General features: G+C 38.8%; 1 protein-coding gene across 3 annotated transcripts in view; it reads left to right on the top strand.

Moving 5' to 3' along the window:
- RNF115 (ring finger protein 115) overlaps positions 1–21,790 on the top strand; it is an 85,809-nt gene that overhangs the window by 8,102 nt on the left and 55,917 nt on the right. The window contains exons 2-3 of one of the 3 annotated variants that reach the window (XM_006935057.4): positions 19,716–19,774; positions 20,670–20,721. In XM_006935057.4, the coding sequence (XP_006935119.1) occupies positions 19,765–19,774; positions 20,670–20,721 (62 nt within the window). In that variant the 5' untranslated portion in view covers positions 19,716–19,764. Of the gene's footprint in view, positions 1–19,715; positions 19,775–20,504; positions 20,604–20,669; positions 20,722–21,790 lie in introns of those variants that run through there. The other 2 variants (XM_045033423.1, XM_003990538.6) reach the window with 2 other exon arrangements.

Genomic DNA, 21,790 nt, shown 5'->3' with positions numbered 1-21,790 from the left:
ACTGCGCCACCCAGGCGCCCCTATTCATTTATTTTTGAGAGAGACAGAGGGAGAAATTGTGTGCGGGGGGAGGGGCAGAGAGAGAGAGGGAGAGAGACAATCTGAAGCAGGCTCTGCCCTGACAGCACAGAGCCTTATATGGGGCTTGAACTCACCATGAGATCATGACCTGAGCCAAAGTCAGATGCTTAACTGACTAAGCCACCCAGGCCCACCCCTCCTCTGACTCTTGATTTCAGCTCAAGTCATGATCTTCAGGTTCATGAGATACAGCCCCATGTGGGGCTCTGCACTATGAGCATGGAGCCTACTTGACATTCTCTGTCTCCCTCTTTCTCTCTCTGCCCCTTCTCTGAGTGTGCTCGCATGCATGTGCAAGTGCTCTCTCTCAAAATAAATAAATATATAAACATTAAAAAAAAAAAAGAAATGGTTCTCCTGATTTAAACCGAGCATACTTTTCTTGCATGCTGAATAGATTGTGCAGCCTCTTTTTCCGAATAGGCCAGTTAGTTTTGTTTTCCTTGAAAATCTGTTAAGGTGGGTCATCTCTCTCCTTGACAATTTCAGCAAGTGTCACAGAGAAGTTCTTATAGACAGTGTATCCTGTATTCACCTCTTTGTCACTCACTCTGATGTTGTCTAGATTTGAAATGACTTTAAACCTAGAGAACCATCTTCCAATAAAGATTCCATTATGTTTACTTTTCACCATGCTTCGAATATATATTCTCAAAATAAAGAGAATATTTCATAGTTACATGCCCTTTTCTACCTCTTTCTGGGTTAACTGAGATCTGCAGGTATCCTACAGTGATGCTGATCTTCTAGCCTTGTGGTTCTCAAACCTATCAGACTCAGTGCCCTCTTTTGATAATAAATATTTTGAAATGCTCTCTTTAATGAAATGAAATTCATGTAGTACAATTTCCTACACATACAGTTTTTAAAAAGATAAAATAATTCTCTTATTGTAAGATAAAGGATAAATAAAAAGAAAATCATGATAAAATGATACATATTTCAGTATGTAAGTACTCAGCTGTCCATAATGAAGGTATGTATAATATACTGGATGTTGGCACCAAACGTAGACGTAACAACTACCTGAGTAGACTGTTAAAAGAATATTTGTGGGGCACCTGGGTGGCTCAGTCGGTTGATCTTCTGACTTAGGCCCAGGTCATGATCTCATGGTTGGTGGGTTCGAGCCCTGCATGGGGCTCTCTACTGACGGTTCAAAGCCTGGAGCCTGCTTCGAATTCTGTGTCTCCCTCTCTCTCTGCCCCTCTCCCACTCATTCTCTGTCTCTCAAAAATAAATAAACGTTAAAAAATTTTAAAAATATTTGCAACTTTAATTTTTTTTAACGTTTATTTTTGAGAGAGAGAGCGAGCACAAGCAAGCAGGGGAGGGGCAAAGAGAGAGGAAGACAAAGAATCTAAAGCAGTCTCCAGGCCCTGAGCTGTCAGCACAGAGCCCCATCAGGGCTGGAACTCAAGAACTGTGAGATCATGACCTGAGCCAAAGTCGGATGCTTAACCAACTGAGCCACTCAGGTGCCCCAAGAGTATTCGCAACTTTAATACCATGATATGCAAACCACCAGAATGGTGAGCAATTCTTAGAAAAGGCCCAAATAAAGTATATCTTTCTCTGCTTTTACTCAGTTGTTGTTTTTCTGGACATTTAATGCATATTAAAATTATGCAGAAAGACTTGGTGTTTATATATAGAATAGAGGTAGGACCTAGGCTTTCATAAAGATGTTTTATTAATCTCCTTAACTATCCATATGAAGTTTGAGAATAAAAATATTTGTGCTGCAGTTTCCTATGTTTTCCTGCCTCTTATCCATTAAATGTCAGTAGCATTTTTTAAATTGCTCTGACAGCTGGAACACTTCAATAGATATTCGAAATGTCCCCTAGATGATTGTATTCTCCTCATTGGGATGCCTTCTAGTCATACAGGAAAACATTTTCCCATTTTATCACTTATTCTACTTTTCTTTTGCTTATAATTTCCTATGTTAGTGCAATATTTTCTACATGTTGAAAGATTTAGAGTTTGTCCTTTAGATTTGGTTTACTTTTAGACAATTCTTCATTTATACCTTTAGATTTCTCTTTTCCTCACCACTGTTAATATTGCTGCTTCCTTGTTCATCAGTGGTTAGAACAGTGCCTGGTGCGTAGTATTCATTCAATAAGTATTTGTTGAATGAAGGAATTGTAATTGTAGGCCTTTTCTTTTTACTACTCTCTGCTTTTGTGTACATGTTGAAAATCATGGGGATACTAATGTTCATAAAATACCCTAAAACAGAGCACAGACGTATCAACTAATGAATAAAAGTTTGACTCAAAGCAGTGGTCTAACGGATTACTTACCATTAGTTAGGGGGAGGGCAGAGTTGAGCCTCTTGTTTTTTTGAATGTAGCTTTGTTTTTATATCTATAAACAGAAGAACTATATCTATAAACAGAAGAACTTCCCATAGTTACCTACCATACATATGAATAGCTGATTGGCCTTTTTTTTTCAACGTTTTTTTTTTTTTTTTTTTTTTATTTTGGGGACAGAGAGAGACAGAGCATGAACGGGGGAGGGGCAGAGAGAGAGGGAGACACAGAATCGGAAACAGGCTCCAAGCTCCGAGCCATCAGCCCAGAGCCTGACGCGGGGCTCGAACTCACGGACCGCGAGATCGTGACCTGGCTGAAGTCGGACGCTTAACCGACTGCGCCACCCAGGCGCCCCTGATTGGCCTTTTTTTAAGGTTTATTTATTTATTTTGAGAGAGAGGGTGTGTGAGCGAGCACAAGTGGGGAAGGGGCAGAGACAGACGGAGAGAGAGAATCCCAAGCAGGCTGCATAGTGTCAGCACACAGCCTGATTTGGGGCTGGATGCCACACTGTGTGGGTCTGGATGCTGCTCTCTGAGGTCATGACCTGAGCCCACATCAAGGTTCAGATGCCTAACTCACTGAGCCACCAGATGCCCTTTAGTGATTATTTGTCACGGAATTTGTTGAATGGAATTTAGCTGCTTCTAGTGAATCTTCTGTGATTTAAGTGGTAGTGTGAGGTACTTTATTCTCAAAGTTATTAAGCTGATTGGTTCTCTGATTTTCATCTATAGTGTCAGCTGTTACGTTCTGATCTTGTTATGGTCACTGTTGAATGTTTAGAGGCATTAGTATTCCTAGTTAAGATAAGTTAGTTTGAGGAATAGAGATTTTGTACCTTAAGCCTGTTGGTTTGAAAAAATTGTGGTTAATTTTGATTGTTGATGTAGTGTGAAAACTATAATGGTACAATTACTTTTTGTTTAATAACATGTAAATAGAAAATTCAGCAAATTAATTTTCACTGCTAGTTTTAATTTGCATGTTTTAGGTTAAAAAGTGGTCGAAGGTAATGTTTATAAGTGAGAATCATTAAAGTGTTGAATTCCCTAAATTTTTCAACCTTACCAATCACTAAAATTACTGGTTATTCTGCGCCAAGTGTAGGTGCTGATTCAATGAGGGAGACTTGTTTTAAGATTATACTGGCATTCTTTTTAGCATACGGTCAATATAAGATGAGCAGATTGAAGGGTGCCTGGATCACTTGGTGGAGTGTGTGACTCTTGATCTCGGGGTTGTGGGTTTGAGCCTCACGTTGGATGTAGAGACTATTTAAAAATAAAATCTTAAGGGGTGCCTGGGTGGCTCAGTCAGTTAAGCATCCGACTCTTGATTTCAGGTCAGGTCACGATTTCATGATTGGTGAGTTTGAGCCCTGCATTGGGCTCCTCACTGTCTATGTGGAGCCTGCTTGGGATTCTGTCTCTCCCTCTCTGTCTGCCCCTTCCCTACATGCTCTCTGTCTCAAAATAAATAAACTTAAAAAAAAATCTTAAAAAATAAAAGATGAGCAGATTGAGAGTTCCCATGGTTTTTAATAAGTCCAATAGATAGGTTTATCATCTTGTAACACTATTGCTAGAAAATAAAAGGGAAGTATGTCTGATTCTCTTCCTGAGTGTAAGTGAGTCTGGATATTTTCAAAAAATTTTTTTTGTTTTAATGTTTATTTATTTTTGAGAAACAGAGACAGAGCACAAGTGGGGGAAGGGCAGAGAGAGAGGGAGACACAGAATCTGAAGAAGGCTCCAGGCTCCGAGCTGTCAGCACAAAGCCTGACACGGGGCTTGAACCCATGAACCGTGAGATCATAACCTGAGCTGGAGTCGATGCTTAACCTGCTGAGGCGCCCCGAGTTTGGATGTTTTCTTTGAGACTACACGTATATTCTGTGAAGAATATCACTTAGAAATTGGTTTGTGTTTGATAATAACATCAAAATATATAGGCACTATATCATGCAGTAATGGCAGTACTCTATTTGCATTCATTCAAGAACTATTCATTGGTGCCTACTATATTTTCAGAGCTGTACTAGGAAGACTGTGTCCAGAAGTAAGGAAATTCATAAAATGTTGGGTAAGTGAGTAGTGGAATTAGGATTTAAATATTTCCTCCTCCCTTTGACTTTATGTTTAAAGATAAGGTAGATATCTTAAGATTAGAGCAAATGTGTTTTTGCCCATTTTAGGTCTGAGATCTGTTTAAAAGGATAGGGTTTTCAGAATAAACAAACTGGTGTAAACTATAGAACTAACCATTCATTAGTTCTCCTTTTACAACTGTTATCAGACCTTTCTATAAGTGGTTTAACTTATTATGTGTAAAAAATATTAGCACTGTGGGGGAAAAAAGTTTTATTTTAACCTTTAAACAAATTACTGAATCTTTCAAGAGCCTTAATTTTCCTTGCTTGTAAAATGAAGCAGTTGTGTTTATTCCTCTCTGTGGTTTAGTGATTTGAGCTTTTGGGTATTTTGGGATTTTGTGTGAAGGAATTTTGTTCTGTAATTTTTCCACTTAGATCATGTGATATCCACTGAATTATTCTTACTGGGATAAAGATTTTACTTCTGAATTGAATCTCCTTTGTAAGCTATAAGCTATGTTCTCTTGTTTTATGATAATGAACAATCTTGAAAATGTTAGGATTGAGGACATCATAATATAAAGCAATGCCAAGATTTTTCTTTGTTAAATGAAACAGAACACATCTTAATGCTGGTAATGTTGATTGAATAAAGTAAAACCTTTTTGAAGACTTTTGATTCAGTGACAGGTAAATTTGGCCTGGGATAATTTCTTTATTAGGACTATTTTATAAAATCTTTCTTTGTTTCTTTTATTAAAAAGAAAATAATTTTTTAATGTTTATTTATTATTGGGAGACAGAGAGAGACAGAGTATGAGCATGGGAGGGGCAGAGAGGAGAAATACAGAATCTGAGGCAGGTTCCAGGCTCTGAGCTGTCAGCACGGAGCCCAATGCGGGGCTTGAACTCTCAAACTGCGAGATCATGACCTGAGCCGAAGTCGGACGCTTTACCGACTGAGCCACCCAGACGCCTTTGTTTCTTTTATTTTTAAAGTTCTTCAGTTAACTCATTATTTTCTTACTTTCTAAAGGTCAATGACTACTTTTATCAACCAGTTTGTATGTGATATTTCCTGTCCTAGGATATTTCCTGTAGTAAATTAATCATACTTGTAAAGTTCTCTTATCTCATTGATGGAGTGTCTTCACTATTATATTTTGATAAAGAGGTCTGCATCAGAGGTTCTGGGATTGCTTTGTGGGTACATGGTAGAAAGGAGGGCAGTGCTAAATTATTTTATTTAGAAGTCTCTTATTTAATGTAATCTAAAATCTTTTAAAAAATCTTTTAATCTTAAAAATATTTTTTAAAATCTTTTAAAAATGTAATCTAGGGGCGCCTGGGTGGCTCAGTCGGTTAAACGGCTCAGGTCATGATCTCGCGGTCTGTGAGTTTGAGCCCCGCGTCGGGCTCTGTGCTGACGGCTCAGAGCCTGGAGCCTGTTTTGGATTCTGTCTCCCTTTCTCTGACCCTCCCCCATTCATGCTCTGTCTCTCTCTGTCTCAAAAATAAATAAACGTTAAAAAAAATTTTTTTTTAATGTAATCTAAATCTTTATTCCTGGGGTGCCTGGATGGCTCAGTGGTTAAGTGTCCGACTTCAGCTCAGGTCATTATCTCGCGGTTTGTGGGTTGGAGCCCTGTGTTGGGCTCTGTGCTGACAGCTCAGAGCTGGGAGCCTACTTTGGTTTCTGTGTCTCCCTCTCTCCCTGCCCCTCCTCTACTGTGCTCTATCTCTCTCTCTCTCTGTCTCTCAAAAATAAATAAATGTTAAATTAAAAATTATAAATCTTTATTCCTATATTTTTAGTTAAAAAAATTTTTTTTCAACGTTTTTTATTTAGTTTTGGGACAGAGAGAGACAGAGCATGAACAGGGGAGGGGCAGAGAGAGAGGGAGACACAGAATCGGAAACAGGCTCCAGGCTCCGAGCCATCAGCCCAGAGCCTGACGCGGGGCTCAAACTCACGGATCGTGACCTGGCTGAAGTCGGACGCTTAACCGACTGAGCCACCCAGGCGCCCCTATATTTTTAGTTTTAAATTGATAGTTTTATTTATTTATTTATTTTAATTTTCTAAATGTTTATTTTTGAGAGAGACAGAGCGTGAGTGGGGTAGGGGCAGAGAGAGAGGGAGACACAGAATCTGTAGCAGGCTCCAGGCTCCTAGCTGTCAGCACAGAGCCCGACGCAGGGCTTGAACTCACGAACCATGAGACCATGACCTGAGCTGAAGTGGGACACTTACCCGACTGAGCCACCCAGGCGCCCCTAAATTGATACTTTTAAAATGAAATGACAGTGATAGTAGCTGATGATTTTCTAAAAATGATTTTACTTGGCAAAATAGAAAAGTTGACAGTCCTGGGTGTGAGTTCTTAACTTTTCAGTTTTAAAATTGAACTGCTTTATGGAATCTCAAAATCTGGAAATCAGTCTAAGTCAGTGTTTCTCAAAACCGTGTGCCTGGAGACTTAACCGTGCATTCAGAATCCTGGTAAAATGCTACATACTGAATCATCGTCTTGTCTCCATTTCCCCTTTTCTGACACAGAGTGGCATATTAATGGTTCTGAAAAATCATTCAGTGAAGCAACACACTTAATAATATTATTTAATCCAGCCTTTTCCAGATGTTTTTTCTTTTTCTTTATAGATTTTATAGATTACATGGTCTGGGAAATGTTCCACGTTAAAATTGCTGAGAGGAATTTATTAGAATCTACAATTTGTTGAAAATGTTATGTTCTAGATACTATTTCATTGATGAAGTGTGACTTGCCCAACATCACACAGTTGGTTTGTTTCTTTGTGCTTCTAGTCCAGTTTTGTTTAAGCTTCAGATTCACTGCTTTTAACCACTGAGGCTCTTCTGAAATATTGCTCAGTTCTTATTTTGAGGCTAAGTAACCAAATATTAGGATATTCAGAGAAGTTTGTTTTATGGGCCTTTACTTCCTTAAGTGTGATTTCATTAGAACATACACTTTGTACATCATTTCAGTAGTTTTTAATCCCAAGTTATTTTTCTTTCTCTACTAAGCATGCTTTTATTTCTGCACCATGCTTGGAATGTAGAGCTTCAAATGTATTTTCTGGGAGAATAAATGTTGTCAGTTTGTGTAAGAAGATTCTATCAGCCTAAGCTGAATGCAGGAAGATAAATGTTGTCCTCCAAACTGGTGGTACACATCAGAGCTAAAGACAAACTTTTTGGGTCATTTACCATTTTATATCTATGCCACTGGGTTGTTCTTGCTGCCTTTGGTGTGAGCAAAGAACATTATAACTAAATCTATTGTGGTTATATTGTGTTTTATGAACTTAACTTTTCCTCTGGTAATTTTTGTAGTTTAGTCTGTTTTTTTCTTAGAAAATTTGGCTTCTTGTTCATCTGATCAAGCTTTTATTAAGTAACGTTTTGTTCTGTGACCTGATTTTTTGCCTTGTTATACAATGCACTAAAGAAGGTTGGTTGATTATACGTACCACTCCTGTTTGGAGTCCCCGATAATGTCAATGTTCAGTCATGGCCTGGAATGAAAGAACAAAATGGTGAAAGTTGTGTATGTTACTGTTCTTAGGGAGTAAGACCATAAGTCAAAGCAATTTTATTGGCCTGGAACTGGATTACAGCTCTTCAAACAGTATTTAAATTGTATAGGTATCTTTGTATAACACTAAAACTGTAAAACTGTAGCCTGACGTTTTCTTGTTTTTTCTTTCTTTCTTTCTTTCTTTCTTTCTTTCTTTCTTTCTTTCTTTCTTTCTTTCTTTCTTTTGTACTGGTTTTCTTTCTAATAACCAAGGGAACAATCATTTAAGATTTTTGGAGTTCAAAATGCTCAAAATGCTTCAAAATACTTTCATCTTTTTTTTAAATGAGTAGTTGGCCACATGAATGAGTGAAACTTTCTTGTTTCCCTGAAGGAGAGGTGGGGGAGACAAGTCAATGAGGACAGCATTTGTGCTCTAGTTTTACAGATGGAGAAACAGGTCTTACGAAGACCATGAAGGTAATGATGGGATTGGAAACAGAACCCCAAAGTTCTGTTGTCTGTGTGTGTGTGTTTTGTTAAAATTTTTTTAATACTTATTTTTGAGACAGAGAGAGACAGCATGAGTGGGGGAGGGGCAGAGAGAGAGAGGGAGACAGAATCCAAAGCAGGCTCCAGGCTCTAAGCTGTCAGCACAGAGCCCGACGCGGGGCTCGAACTCACAAACCATGAGATCATGACCTGAGCCGAAGTCGATGCTCAAGCTACTAAGCCACCCATGCGCCCCTGTGTGTGTGTGTGTGTGTGTGTTTTAATGTTTATTCATTTTTTGAGAGAGGAAGGCAGAGAGGCAGACACAAAATCCGAAGCAGACTCCAGGCTCTAGGCTCTAGGCTCTGAGCTGTCAGCACAGAGCCCGACGTGGGGCTTGAACCCATGAACTGCAAGGTCATGACCTGAGCGGAAATCAGATGCTTAACTGACTGAACCACCAAGGTGCCCCTGTTGTCTTTGTTTTAGGGTACACTTGATGCTTTTGAAAAGGGAGGAAGTGTACCTTGGTTTGAAAAGAAATAATCATAAGGGATTTATGGCTAAGGTCTCTAGAAAAAAAAGCAGTGTCTTTTACCTGTAGATGTGAGCTGGCATGAAATTCTGGGTGTGGTGGGTCTGGCCTAGGAGCTATGCTGTGTTTCAGTTTGTGTTCCTAATCCTTCGAGTTAGGAGTTTCTGAATAGATTTGCTAGGTGATACTCAAAGAGAATATGAACAAGAGGATATGACTAAATATTGTGATCTTATGTTTTAATTCTGTTAAACAAGACAGAAAATAGGCTTCTGTTTTAGATAAAATTTAACAAAACCCACTTAGTAGATGCTATGCTGATAGTGATCATGTAGAAGAGCAAAGCTGTGGGAATTAGAAAATAAATAGAAAGGCTTCCTATTTCATGTTCTGAATAAATATTAGATACTAATTTGCATAAAATTCAAGATGGGATTTAATATAAATAAGTCTTGGCTTGTAGCTCATTGTCCTGCCAAAACCTCACATTTTTTTGGTAATTGATCCCTTGAAATACAAGAAGGAAAAGAAAATGATGAATTAAAACCACCCTTTCCTTTTCTATTCAGTATTCAAGTGCTTTGTGCACTCTTGGGCTGTTCTTCTAAGTGGGTAAGCCTCAGGGCTAAGCTATACTTAGGGAGTTGTTCCTGGTTCAGACTATTAATGGTGAAAAATGTTTCTGCTTGTGGGTATTTTTAGATGGAACAGGCAGTGGAACATCTAAAGCATTTTATTCAAGTGTACCTGCTACTGAGTATCTTCACTTGGGTTTTATACAATAAACTTTTGGACCCTAGGGAGAAAGCAGCTTAGTTTGGTACAAACCATTGGGTTCCTATTTCCAATGATTCTGGGTAATTAGGTTTGTTATACTTCTCTTTTATAGATGAAAAGATAGAAATGACCTAATGAACTTTTTTTTTTTAATTTTTTTTTTTCAACGTTTATTTATTTTTGGGACAGAGAGAGACAGAGCATGAACGGGGGAGGGGCAGAGAAAGAAGGAGACACAGAATCGGAAACAAGCTCCAGGCTCTGAGCCATCAGCCCAGAGCCTGACGCGGGGCTCGAACTCACGGACCGCGAGATCGTGACCTGGCTGAAGTCGGACGCCCAACCGACTGCGCCACCCAGGCGCCCCCCTAATGAACTTTTTTAAATTAAACTTTGTGACTGTGGGAACTATATAGGCTGGCAGTATTTTGGTTGGTGGGGTTTGTGTGATGATTTGATGTATTAATGTTGAAGCAGAGGAGAGAGATTTCCATAGTGCCAGATGTATAGGGGACGCTTATCATTACCTTGGCTTCCCCTTCCTTTTGCTTTGTTTTGTTTTAATTTAATTTAATTTTATAGAGAGAGTGTGCATGTGCAAGCAAGGGAGGGGGCAAGGGGAAGAGACAAAGAATCTTAAGCAGGCTCCATGCTCAGGGTGGAGCCTGGTGTGGAGCTCAGTCCCACAGCCTTGGGATCATGACCTGAGCCAAAGTCAAGAGTTGGACACTCAACCGACTCAGCCACCCAGGCATCATTACCCCTCCTCTTTTCTTCCAGCATAAACCCCTTATGCTTAAAATTCAAAACTCTTTGTCTGAGTATATGAATATATCAGGATGATACTAAGGCCAAGGGAGTATAGAGATAGAGACTGTGTTTGGTTCCCGTTTGAACTTTTTACAAATTTACCTTAATTCACGGTATTCCTCCAAATTAGAGTTAAGATTACTTCTGAAAAACAAATTAGGAAAATTAAAATGTAAAGTAACCATCTTTAGAAGTGACCCAAGAGATAAGCACTTAAAATCCAGTCTCATAATCTCATTATAGAGCAAGACTAAACTGTGATTGTAACTAAGAAAACAACATAGACAAGTAATTGTATTATGTAGTCTGTCAGGAGAAGCAGTGTGTCTCTTAGAAGAAGGTATGGGAATTGGAGGTCAGCAGTGAAAGGGTAGAAAGGAAAGTCAGAGGCAAACATCAGCTGTGCTCTTCCTGGTACTGCCCAAGGGGAGGGGAATCCCAGGTCCTTGATTTTGAGGATCTGGTTTATGCTCAGAGTGGTGATGGGTATATTAGGCTATTGTAGCATGATGGCACAAGCTATATATCCACTCGTCTTAGTGCTCTGATTCTCTCCTTATTTAGCACAAGATTATAATCTCTAATAATTATAATAGCTATATTTATTAAATGTCTGCTATCTAATGTGCCAGTCACTGAATTAGGTATTTGCAGACATCTTAATCTTTCTAATATATAGCAGTGAAGCAAGCCTCTCCATTTTACACGAGGAAATTGAGTCTCAGAAAGGTAATGTGACTTCCGCAAGACCGTATATCTAATTAGTAGAGCCCTGAGATTGAAATTTAGGTCTCTGATTTTAACTCCTTCCTCTGTGCCATGAGGCTTTTCAGGCTGACTTGCTTATTGAGAAAGACTGTTGATAGTAAAAGTAAATGGGCCACTTGATAACTCTCTTGTCATTGAAATTAAGTAAGTTGGCATTTCAGGTTTTATGCATATGGCCTCTGAATTTGTCTTATGTGAATTTTTTCCTAAGAGACAGATCTCTTGGTCTGTTAAGTTAGATTTCTGAGTTTGTAAGGTTGAGGGTTTCAGACCTTGGATTGTGTGTTTATCAGGATAATGCTCCCCTATAAGAGAGGGAGGGGGCTGAATGGCTGCTGAAATTCCCAGTGCCTCATTTGGCCTTGCTATAAACTTTTCCATCCAGTCGTCAGGAAGTTATAGTTTCTATTCCTTTCTCTAAAAGCATAGTTATTGTTAATCAATGTGTAATGAAAAGAACATAAGAGAAAGACCAGGATTCACAGCTCTTTTTTAACACTTGCGCAATGTTCAGGCTTTCTATTACTGGCTAACAAATCACCCAGAATTCAGTGTCTTAAGCACACTAATTTATTATCTCTTATGTTTCTGTGGATCTACATAGTTCAGCTGGTCAGTTCTCACTTGGGATCTTTCATGTAGTTGTGTTCAGATAGTGCCTTATGATGGAGCCATCCGAAGGCTCTCCTGGGCTGGACGTCCAAGCTGTTGTTTTCCTTTTACAGTCCAATTCTTGTCTGATGTCTCTGTATTCTCCACATGGCCTCTCTCTCCAGCAGAGTAGCCTGGACGTATGTGGCTGCTCAGGAGCTGTTAGGCAGTTAATGGCTTTCTCTTGAACTGGCCCAATATTCTGTCAAAGAAGCCCCAAAGCCCCCCCCCCCCCCCCAATTCAAACGAGGTGGAATAGAAGGTCACGTTGCAGAAAAGTGTGATGTGCATTGGGAGATTTTGTTGGGACTGTCTTTGGAAAGTCAGATCTGCTACAGACAGCTTATTTCATGTTTTTATCTGTAAAATAAAAATAATATTCACCTCACAGATTGGTTAAGAGAAATCATAGGTGTTTCACAAACATAAGTACTCTTCTCCTGTAATTCTCCAGCCTAATAGATTATTTCTTGTTTTTTGTCCCAATTTTATCTTATTTTATTTTTAAAAATTAATTATTTTAAATTTACATCCAAGTTAGCATATAGTGTAATAATGATTTCAGGAGTAGATTCCAGTGATTCATCCCCTATGTATAGCACTCAGTGCTCATCCCAACAAAATGTTTTCCTTAATGCCCCTTACCTATTTAGCCCATCCCCCCACCCACAGCCTTACCAGCAACCCTCAGTTTGTTCTCTGTATATGAGTCTCTTATGTTTTGTCCCCCTCCCTGTTTTTATATTATTTTTGTTTCCCTTCCCTTAAGTTCATCTGTTTTGTATCTTAAATTCCACATATGCATGAAGTCATACAATATTTGCCTTTCTCTGACTTATTTCGCTTAGCATAATACCCTCTAGTTCCATCCATGTTGTTGCAAATGGCAAGATTTCATTCTTTTTGATTGCCAAATAATACTCCATCGTATATATATACCACGTCTTCTTTATCCATACATTTGTTGATGGACATTTGGGCTCTTTCCATACTTTGGCTATTGTCAATAGCACTGCTATAAACATTGGGGTGCATGTGCCCCTTTGAAACAGCACGCCTGTATCCCTTCGTTATATACACAGTAGTGCAATTGCTGGGTCGTAGGGTAGTTCTATTTTTAACTTTTTGAGGAAGCTCCATACTGTTTTCCAGAGTGGCTGCACTAGTTTGCATTCCCACCAGCAGTGCAAAAGAGAACCTCTTTCTCCACATCCTCGCCAACATCTGTTGTTGCCTGAGTTGTTAATTTTAGCCATTCTGACAGGTGTGAGGTGGTATCTCATTGTGGTTTTGATTTGTATTTCCCTGATGATGAGTGAGATTGAGCATATTTTCATGTGTCTGTTAGCCATCTGGATGTCTTCTTTGGAAAACTGCCTATTCATGTTTTTTGCCCATTTCTTACTGGATAATTTGTTTTTTGGGTGTTTTGATAAATTTTTTATAGATATTGGATAGTAACCCTTTATTTGATATGTCATTTGCAAATATCTTCTCCCATTCCATTGGTTGCCTTAAAATTTTTTTTTAATGTTTATTTTTTTGAGAGAGAGAGAGAGAGAGAGAGAGAGAGAGAGAAAGAGACAGCACAAGTGGGGGAGGGGCAGAGAGAGAGAGACACACACAGAATCCGAAGCAGGCTCTACACTCTGAGCTGTCAGCACAGAGCCAGACACAGTGCTTGAACCCACGAACCATGAGATCATGACCTGATCTGAAGTCGGAGGCTTAACCGACTGAGCCACCCAGGTGCTTCCATTGGTTGCCTTTTAGTTTTGCTGAATGTTTCCTTTGCTGTGCAGAAGCTTTTTATCTTGATGAGGTCCCAATAGTTCATTTTTGCTTTGGTTTCCTTTGCCTCCAGAGATGTGTTGAGTAAGAAGTTGCTGCGGCTGAGGTCAGAGAGGTTTTTGCCTGCTTTCTCCTCGAGGATTTTCATGGCTTCCTGTCTTACATTTAGGTCTTTCATCCATTTTGAGTTTATTTTTGTGTATGGTGTAAGAAAGCAGTCCAGGTTCATTTTTCTGCATGTCGGTGTCCAGTTTTCCCAGCACCATTTGCTGAAGAGACTTCTTTATTCCTTTATTCCGTTGGATATTCTTACCTGCTTTGTCAAAGGTTAGTTGGCCATACATTTGTGGGTCAATTTCTTGGCTCTCTATTCTGTTCCATCTGAGGGTCTGTTTTTGTGCTAGTATCATACTATCTTGATGATTAGCTTTGTAATACATATTGAAGTCTGGGATTGTGATGCCTCCTGCTTTGGTTTTCTTTTTCAAGATTGCTTTGGCTATTCGGGGTCTTTTCTGGTTCCATACAAATTTTAGGATTGTTTGTTCTAGCTAATAGATTATTTCTAATCTACTTTTACTTTGGGTCACAGTTTAGTACATGGTTTGGTTACTATTTTCCTGACCTATGTTTCTCAGACTGATATAACTTAAAAAACTTTATCTTGGAAAATTTTAAACATATCAATAATAGTAAAAGAAGTATACTAGTATAAAATAATAGTATAAGAAGCCCACATGTACCCAGCTTTAATAATTATTAAGTCAAGCCGATCTTATTTCATGCATCTCCACCCTCCGTCAACATCATGTCTCCAGATTAGTTTGAAGCAATTGTTACAATCTTTGAGTCTTTATTTATTTTTTCTTTTTGTTGTTGTTTTTTATATTTTTTATTAAAATTTTTTTTTTAACATTTATTTATTTTTGAGACAGAGAGAGACAGAGCATGAATGGGGGGAGGGCCAGAGAGAGAGGGAGACACAGAATCTGAAGCAGGCTCCAGGCTCTGAGCTGTCGGCACAGAGCCTGATGCGGGGCTCGGACTCACGGACCGTGAGATCGTGACCTGAGCGAAGTCGGACGCTCAACCGACTGAGCCACCCAGGCGCCCCTATATTTTTTATTTTAGAGAGAGTGTGTGTAAACAAGGCAGGGGTCAGAGGGAGGGAGGGAGGGAGACAGAGAGAGAGAGAGAGAGAGAGAGAGAGAGAGAGAGAATTTTAAGCAGACTCTATGCTCAGTGTAGAGCCCAATGCGAGAGGGGATCATGATCAGAGCCAAAATCAAGAGTTGGACACTCAACCGACTGAGCCACCCAGGTGCCCCACAACGTTTTAGTCCTTAGAGTGAAGGAATGGCACCTTGGTGTAGCTGGGAGTCAGGAAATGTGACTAGAGTCACTCGAGAAGAAAAACGGTAGTATAAGTCGAGTGCTATCAGGCCTTTAAAAAGAAAATCTAGAAACTGAACTATAACATCTTGAGAATGTTATACTGGGGTTTTCAGGCTTCCAAGAGAATGAAAGATAATTTTCTAAGAACAGACCTTTGTTCTAAGAACAGACTACTGAAGTATGCAAGAGACAAGTGTACATTTTTTACTTTGATAATTAGAGGATGACAAGCTTATGAATTCCAAAAAGTTCTCCTCTAATGTTGATTGCAGGAGAGAGAATCCATGGCTGAGTATTTGTTTGTTTTATAATTATAAAACAAGCTACTTTTATCAAGAATAATTTACAGAGCATTTGGAAAGAGTTTTGGTTCTCATCCCTGTAATCAAAATAGAATTATTTAGATTATCTGTAAATGGAAGGTGTACCTAGTGATAGGAGGAACACCATAGTACTTGTCAGTTTCGTTTGTCCCTGTTCTGTGAAGGAGCTATGGTGGCTGACAGCCTGGTTCCTAGAACTGTGCCTGGGATCATGATGAGAAGACTTGTATATTTCTCTACTCTAAGTCAGCATGATTCTTGCATCAGTCTTTTTGTCTTCCCAATTGTGATATCTGCCTTTTGAAATTATTTTCTCTCCATAACACCTCAACATCATTTTGGAAGTTTAGTATCAATGTAGATGACCCTTTAACTCTGAAGACCTTCATCCCTACTCCCCTTTAGCCACCTACTCCCATTGCTATATCTTGGATTTTGTGATCACCTAGAACTATTCTACCTCTGAAACCTCAGCCTCCACTATCTCATGGTCCAACCATAACTTAAGTTTTCAGCTCTTATATTCTTTACTTTACCTATTCTCTGATTATATCAAATTCTGGTACTTTGACTCTTATTTGTGGGGTGTGTGTCGTCAGTATTGAACACCTGTCTCTTCTATGCATATAGAGGTAATCAGAAGTGATCTGCACCCTGCCATTATGAAACTTTAAGTTTACTGGAGATAGACATTAAAAAAAACATTTAAAAATATATACTTACAAATTTTGATAAGTGCTATAAAGTAATAAAGGTGCTGTAGAGGATAATAATAAGAGGGGATCAGAAGATGGGTGAAATAGGTGAAGGGGATTAAGAGGTACAGTCTTACAATTATAAAATAAATAAGTCACAGGGATGAAAAGTACAGCATAGGGAATATAGTCAATAATATGGTAACAACTCTGTATGGTGACAGATGGTAACTACGCTTATTGTAATCATTTTGTAATGTATATAAATAATTGAGTTACTATGTTGTACCCTTGAAACCAGTACAGTATCTTATGTCAATTGTTCTTCAATTAGAAAAGAATAAGAAGAAACTACTTTAGATTCGGTGATGAAAGAAGGATTTTCTGATATGATACTAAAATGGAGGCAAAAAAAAAAAAAAAACAAACAAAAAACCCTGACAATAAAGAGATTGGATCCCAACTTGCTCTGGAAAAAAAAAAAAAAAAAAAAAGGAGGCTAAAGAATTATAAGTTCCTTGCCATGCACGCAGTTAGGGGAATAGTGTTTTATATATATATATATATATATGTATGTATGTGTATGTACATATATAGTGTTTATGTGTATGTATACGTATATATATATATATATGCAGTATATATGCAAGCTTAGAGGCAGGGCGAGCTTGATGAGTCAGAAAAAATGAAAGAAGGCCCATGTAGCTGGAATGTACTGAGGGAGGGAGAGTAGCCTGAAGTGATGTGGGCCAGTTGAATAGAAACTAGCTGAATCGTGACCTTGTAAGTCATGTTTAAGAGTTTGATTTTATACAAAGTGTTTTGGGAAATAGTTAAAGGGTATTAAGCTGGGAAATGACATGGCTGTTTTTATGTTTAGAAAAAGATCATTCTGACTTCAGTATGCAGAAGATATGGAAAGGCTGTGACACTTAAGAGGAAAGGTATTTCTGTGTCTAGGTCCAGTCCTGGCTTAAGATAGTGTGGCAGTGGGGCATGAAGCAGATTTGAGAAATGTGTTCAAACTAGGAGTGCCAGGATTTGATTGTTGAATGTTGGAAGATAGCAGAATGGGAGGTATCAGGAATGGCTCCCAGGTTTCCAGTATGAGCAGACTGGTGTGCCAGCTCATCAGGTGTGTGTGTAAGAAAGAAAGAGGGTTCAGAAGCATGGTCTGGGGTGGAGATACACATTTGGGAATTGTTCCATACAGAAGATATTTAAACATTGGGAATGAGTGAGCGGAGAGGGAGGAAATATAGGAGCCAGCACTATGGTTGTGATTGATTCCTTTTTTTAATGTTTGTTTATTTTTGAGAGAGTGCAAGCTGGGGAGGGGCAGTGAAAGGAGGACAGAGGATCTGGAGGCGGCTCTGTGCTGACAGCAGAGAGCCCAACGTGGGGCTTGAACTGACGAACCCTGAGATCGTGACCTGAGCTGAAGTCAGATGCTCAACCAACTGAGCCACCCAGGTGTCCCGTAATTGATTCCTGTCTTTCTTTTTAACATTAGACCTTAGAATAGATTTAAGGTTAGCCTTCTGAAATCAATCTCATTTGCACTCAGATAAACTTTCTTAGTGGGAGACAAAGGGATAGAATTACTGCTACTTGGGAGGTTGGAGGATGAAGGAGTAGAGGGAGGGGCTTAGGGATTTATATGATTTCCAGATTATTTTATTTCTGGAGTAGTTTACAGTGTGCCAGTTGTGTTTCTCGTCCTTCATGTGGGTAGCCGAGAAAAAACTGAGAGCTTCTGATCCACAGGTTAAAGTTCATAGTTAATCTGAAGTTTTCCACAGTCTTACCCTTGCCTGCCTATCCACGCTCCTGTGGCAACCACTCCCCCCCAAATTCCATGTGTGTTATGCTCTGTTGTTATGATCCTAAGCTCATAATTTCCTTTTTCATGGAGCAAACAGACTAATAATTTAAGTCTCTGTTTTAGAGAAAGCCTTCCTGATTCTTTTAGGCAAACTTTGGCCTTTCCTTATATTCCCAGTGTGCATTGATTATAGCAGTTATTTTATTAAATTTTACTGTTTCATTGATAGATTGTATCCTCACCCAGCTAATTTTCTTGATGGAGGGGAATTGGTCTTTTTTCTTTATATCTCTTTTAAGAAAGCATTTTAATGTTTGAATTGCCATTCTGTCTTTGAGTAACCCAATATGGCTTACGTCACTTTCTGATAAGACAAAGTTTATTTAAGGTTTAGAAAATATAGGGAGCAAGAAAATAGTTGAAAATGTCTTTCCTAGATCTATTTTAATAGGGAGTTAAAATACATTTTTTAAAACTATGATAAGACAGTCTCTAATGTGTATTCTTTGTTATCAATATCAATGCTTGATATTTATTTAAAAGAAAGATTCAGGGTGCCTGGGTGGTTGGGTAAGCATCTGACTTTGGCTCAGGTCATGATCTTGCGGTTTGTGAGTTCGAGCCCCACGTCGGGCTCTGTGCTGACAGCTCAGAGCCTGGAGCCTGCTTCCGATTCTATGTCTCCCTCTCTCTCTGCCCCTCCCCTGCTCACACTCTGTCTCTCAAAGATAAAAACCTTAAAAAATAAAAAAGATTCAAGGTACCAAAGGAAATAGAGGCTGATTTAATGGAATTGTTCTAGTTATTTGAATTAACACTTCTTTTTTTTTTTTAATGTTTATTTATTTATTTATTTTGAGAGAGAGAGAGAGAGAGAGAGAGAGCGCGCGCGCGCGCGCAGGTGCGCTCCAGAGGGGCAGAGAGAGAGAGAGGGAGAGAGAATCCCAAGCAGGCTCTGCACTGTCAGCATGAACCTGATGCAGGGCTCAGTCTCACAAACTATGAGATCACAACCTGAGTTGAAATCGAGAGTCAGACACTCAACTGAGTAAGCCACCCAAGGTGGCCATAAATTAACATTTCTGTTAAATACCTGAGAATGTTAAGTTTTATTGGGAATTATTGGTAGTCAAAAAATAGATTAGAAATATTGTAAAATTTCATTGTGAATTTCTAGTCTACCAGTTGATTTATACTGTGATTCAGTTTGTGTCTCCTATATGTTTATAGCAAAAAAATGGCAGTTTTTGTGCCTATCAATATTATAATCTTACTGCTCTGATATTTAGTGGAGATTTTTCATTAGATTTGAAGAGAATATTAGATCATGGATTGATTCCAGTTTTTTAAAAATTCAGCCCAAATTAAAAAAAAAAAATCTGACATTCTCCCTCTCAGAGTTCTCAAGGGGAACCTCTTAGGAAGACATTCTGCAAATTTCTTAAGGAATTCTTTATTTGCCAGAGTGTGATAGAAAAAAACTGTCCTTGTAGTCAGCAAGTACATGTAACATTTCAGAGCTTCAGTGTGTGTACACCATATTATTCTGAAACGACATACTTGGCTTTCTAATGAAAGACTTTTATTATTTCTTCCTTTCTTTTATAGGAATATATTTGTCCCAGATGTGAATCAGGCTTTATTGAAGAAGTGACAGATGATTCCAGGTATTGTACAAGCTCATGAATAAATCAGGCATTCAGTTATCCAAATTACTTTCTTTCAGCATCTACTGAATGAATAGAAAGAAATTGGTTTTATAACTTACACTCTGCTGAGAGAGGGAGGGAAAGAGGGAGGAAAAGTGGCAGGGGGAAGGGTAATAAAAATGGGAAAATTTGGGATGTGATGAGATGAGAGGCGCTGTTTCAGATTGTGTGTATGTGGCATTCCTTGGAAACCTCTATATCCGTATCAGAGTAAATCTGGTAAGTGTTCATTTATTTTCTGAGACTTTGGTGTTCCTTTAGATTATTGGGTGGTTTTTAGTGGCCACTCTGTTGCCTGCAGGTGAATTACGTTTCTTTGGTGGGCTGGGGAGCAACTCCTGACAGAGATATCTAATAAGGTAAATAGGCTGTTCCAGCCAGAGAAGCCAAGCTGTTAGTCTGCCTTGAGGAAGCCTTAGCTCCCTGTTCTTACTAAAATCATTGCTGTCAAGCCTATGCAATCTTGTCACTGTAATGTTAAAACTTGGGTTTGTAATGCTTGAATTGGTCTTATTAAAGATCTAAAACCTGTAAAAAGAGAAACTATTTCTGAGTGACAGTATTTTATAGTACATCTTGGTTAATATGAATAAAACTGTAAAAAATAAAAAGAATAGCGTTGATAGGATGATGGCCTTTTTTGGCTAAACATAATGGCACATTTGTTCTTTTGTGGCTATGTGGTTAGACAGTGGCTGGACAAATGAAGAAATACTGACTGGATAAAAAGAACCTGTAATTTGAAGCTTCTTTTAATCTTGGAGTGACTTTGGAGGTTGTAATGGCAGTAAGTAATTCCTTTACTGGAGGTTTTAATGGCAGTAAATAATGTCTTTACTGTTGCTGTTGGCAGACTCTAAAGTTGAAGGTCCCTTCCACAACCAGGAAAAACTACACATTTTACAGTATGTACTATTAGTTTAACTTTATTAACGATTGGCGATTATATGTGTACATGAACTGGAGCTTCTTGGGGCAGTATATGGCATGAGATCAAGTTTGGTACAAACACTTACATGTTGATCTAATAGCCTTGGTTTTAAATAACATAATACTAGCTCTAAACCTGTGGAGATTAGCATGACAGCGAAAGTAGCAATTTTGTGTGAATGGCATGCTAACTTGGGGTAGCTTTTTATTTGTGCTGTTAAAATTGCATCACGTACTTACTGCAAACACTTATGCTGTGCATGTGTTAAGTAAGGAGCATATTGGTTGTTGGGAAGCAATTAATTGGCTTATTTTTTTTTTTTTCTAAATTTTCTAAGTAGTAACCTTGGTTTCTTTAGCCCTGTATACAAAGTACGGTTCTAAGTGCAGATGGTGATCAACTGCAGGATGAATCTTTTTTTTAGCAGGGAACTATGAATTTTATGGATCCTGCTTTCACTTGACTTAATTCTTTTATTTGTGCCTTTGTAGGTCAAAGGTTATCTTGTGCAAGTGCTATTGGTAGCAAATACTCAGATGTAAAGATTATGTCTTTTAAAAGATCAGTATTTTACTTATTTATTCTTTTTTTTTTTAATTTTTTTTTCAACGTTTATTTATTTTTGGGACACAGAGAGACAGAGCATGAACGGGGGAGGGGCAGAGAGAGAGGGAGACACAGAATCGGAAACAGGCTCCAGGCTCTGAGCCATCAGCCCAGAGCCCGACGCGGGGCTCGAACTCACGGACCGCGAGATTGTGACCTGGCTGAAGTCGGACGCTTAACCGACTGCGCCATCCAGGCGCCCCATTACTTATTTATTCTTTAAATGTTTGTTTATTTTGAGAGAGTGTGTGCCTTGGTGCGTGCAAGCAGGGGAGGGGCAGAGAGGGAGAGAGAGGATTCCAAGTAGGCTCCATGTGCTGAGCTGGACGTGGAGCTTCATCTTATAACCGTGAGATCATGGTTATGATCTGAGCTGAGATCAAGAGTCTTAACTGACTGAGCCACCTAGGTGCCCCTGAAAGATCAGTGTTTTAAAT

The sequence above is a fragment of the Felis catus genome, chromosome C1 (assembly GCF_018350175.1).
Source record: "Felis catus isolate Fca126 chromosome C1, F.catus_Fca126_mat1.0, whole genome shotgun sequence".
Lineage (NCBI taxonomy): Eukaryota > Metazoa > Chordata > Mammalia > Carnivora > Felidae > Felis > Felis catus.
This window is presented reverse-complemented; position numbering and strand designations above follow the sequence as displayed.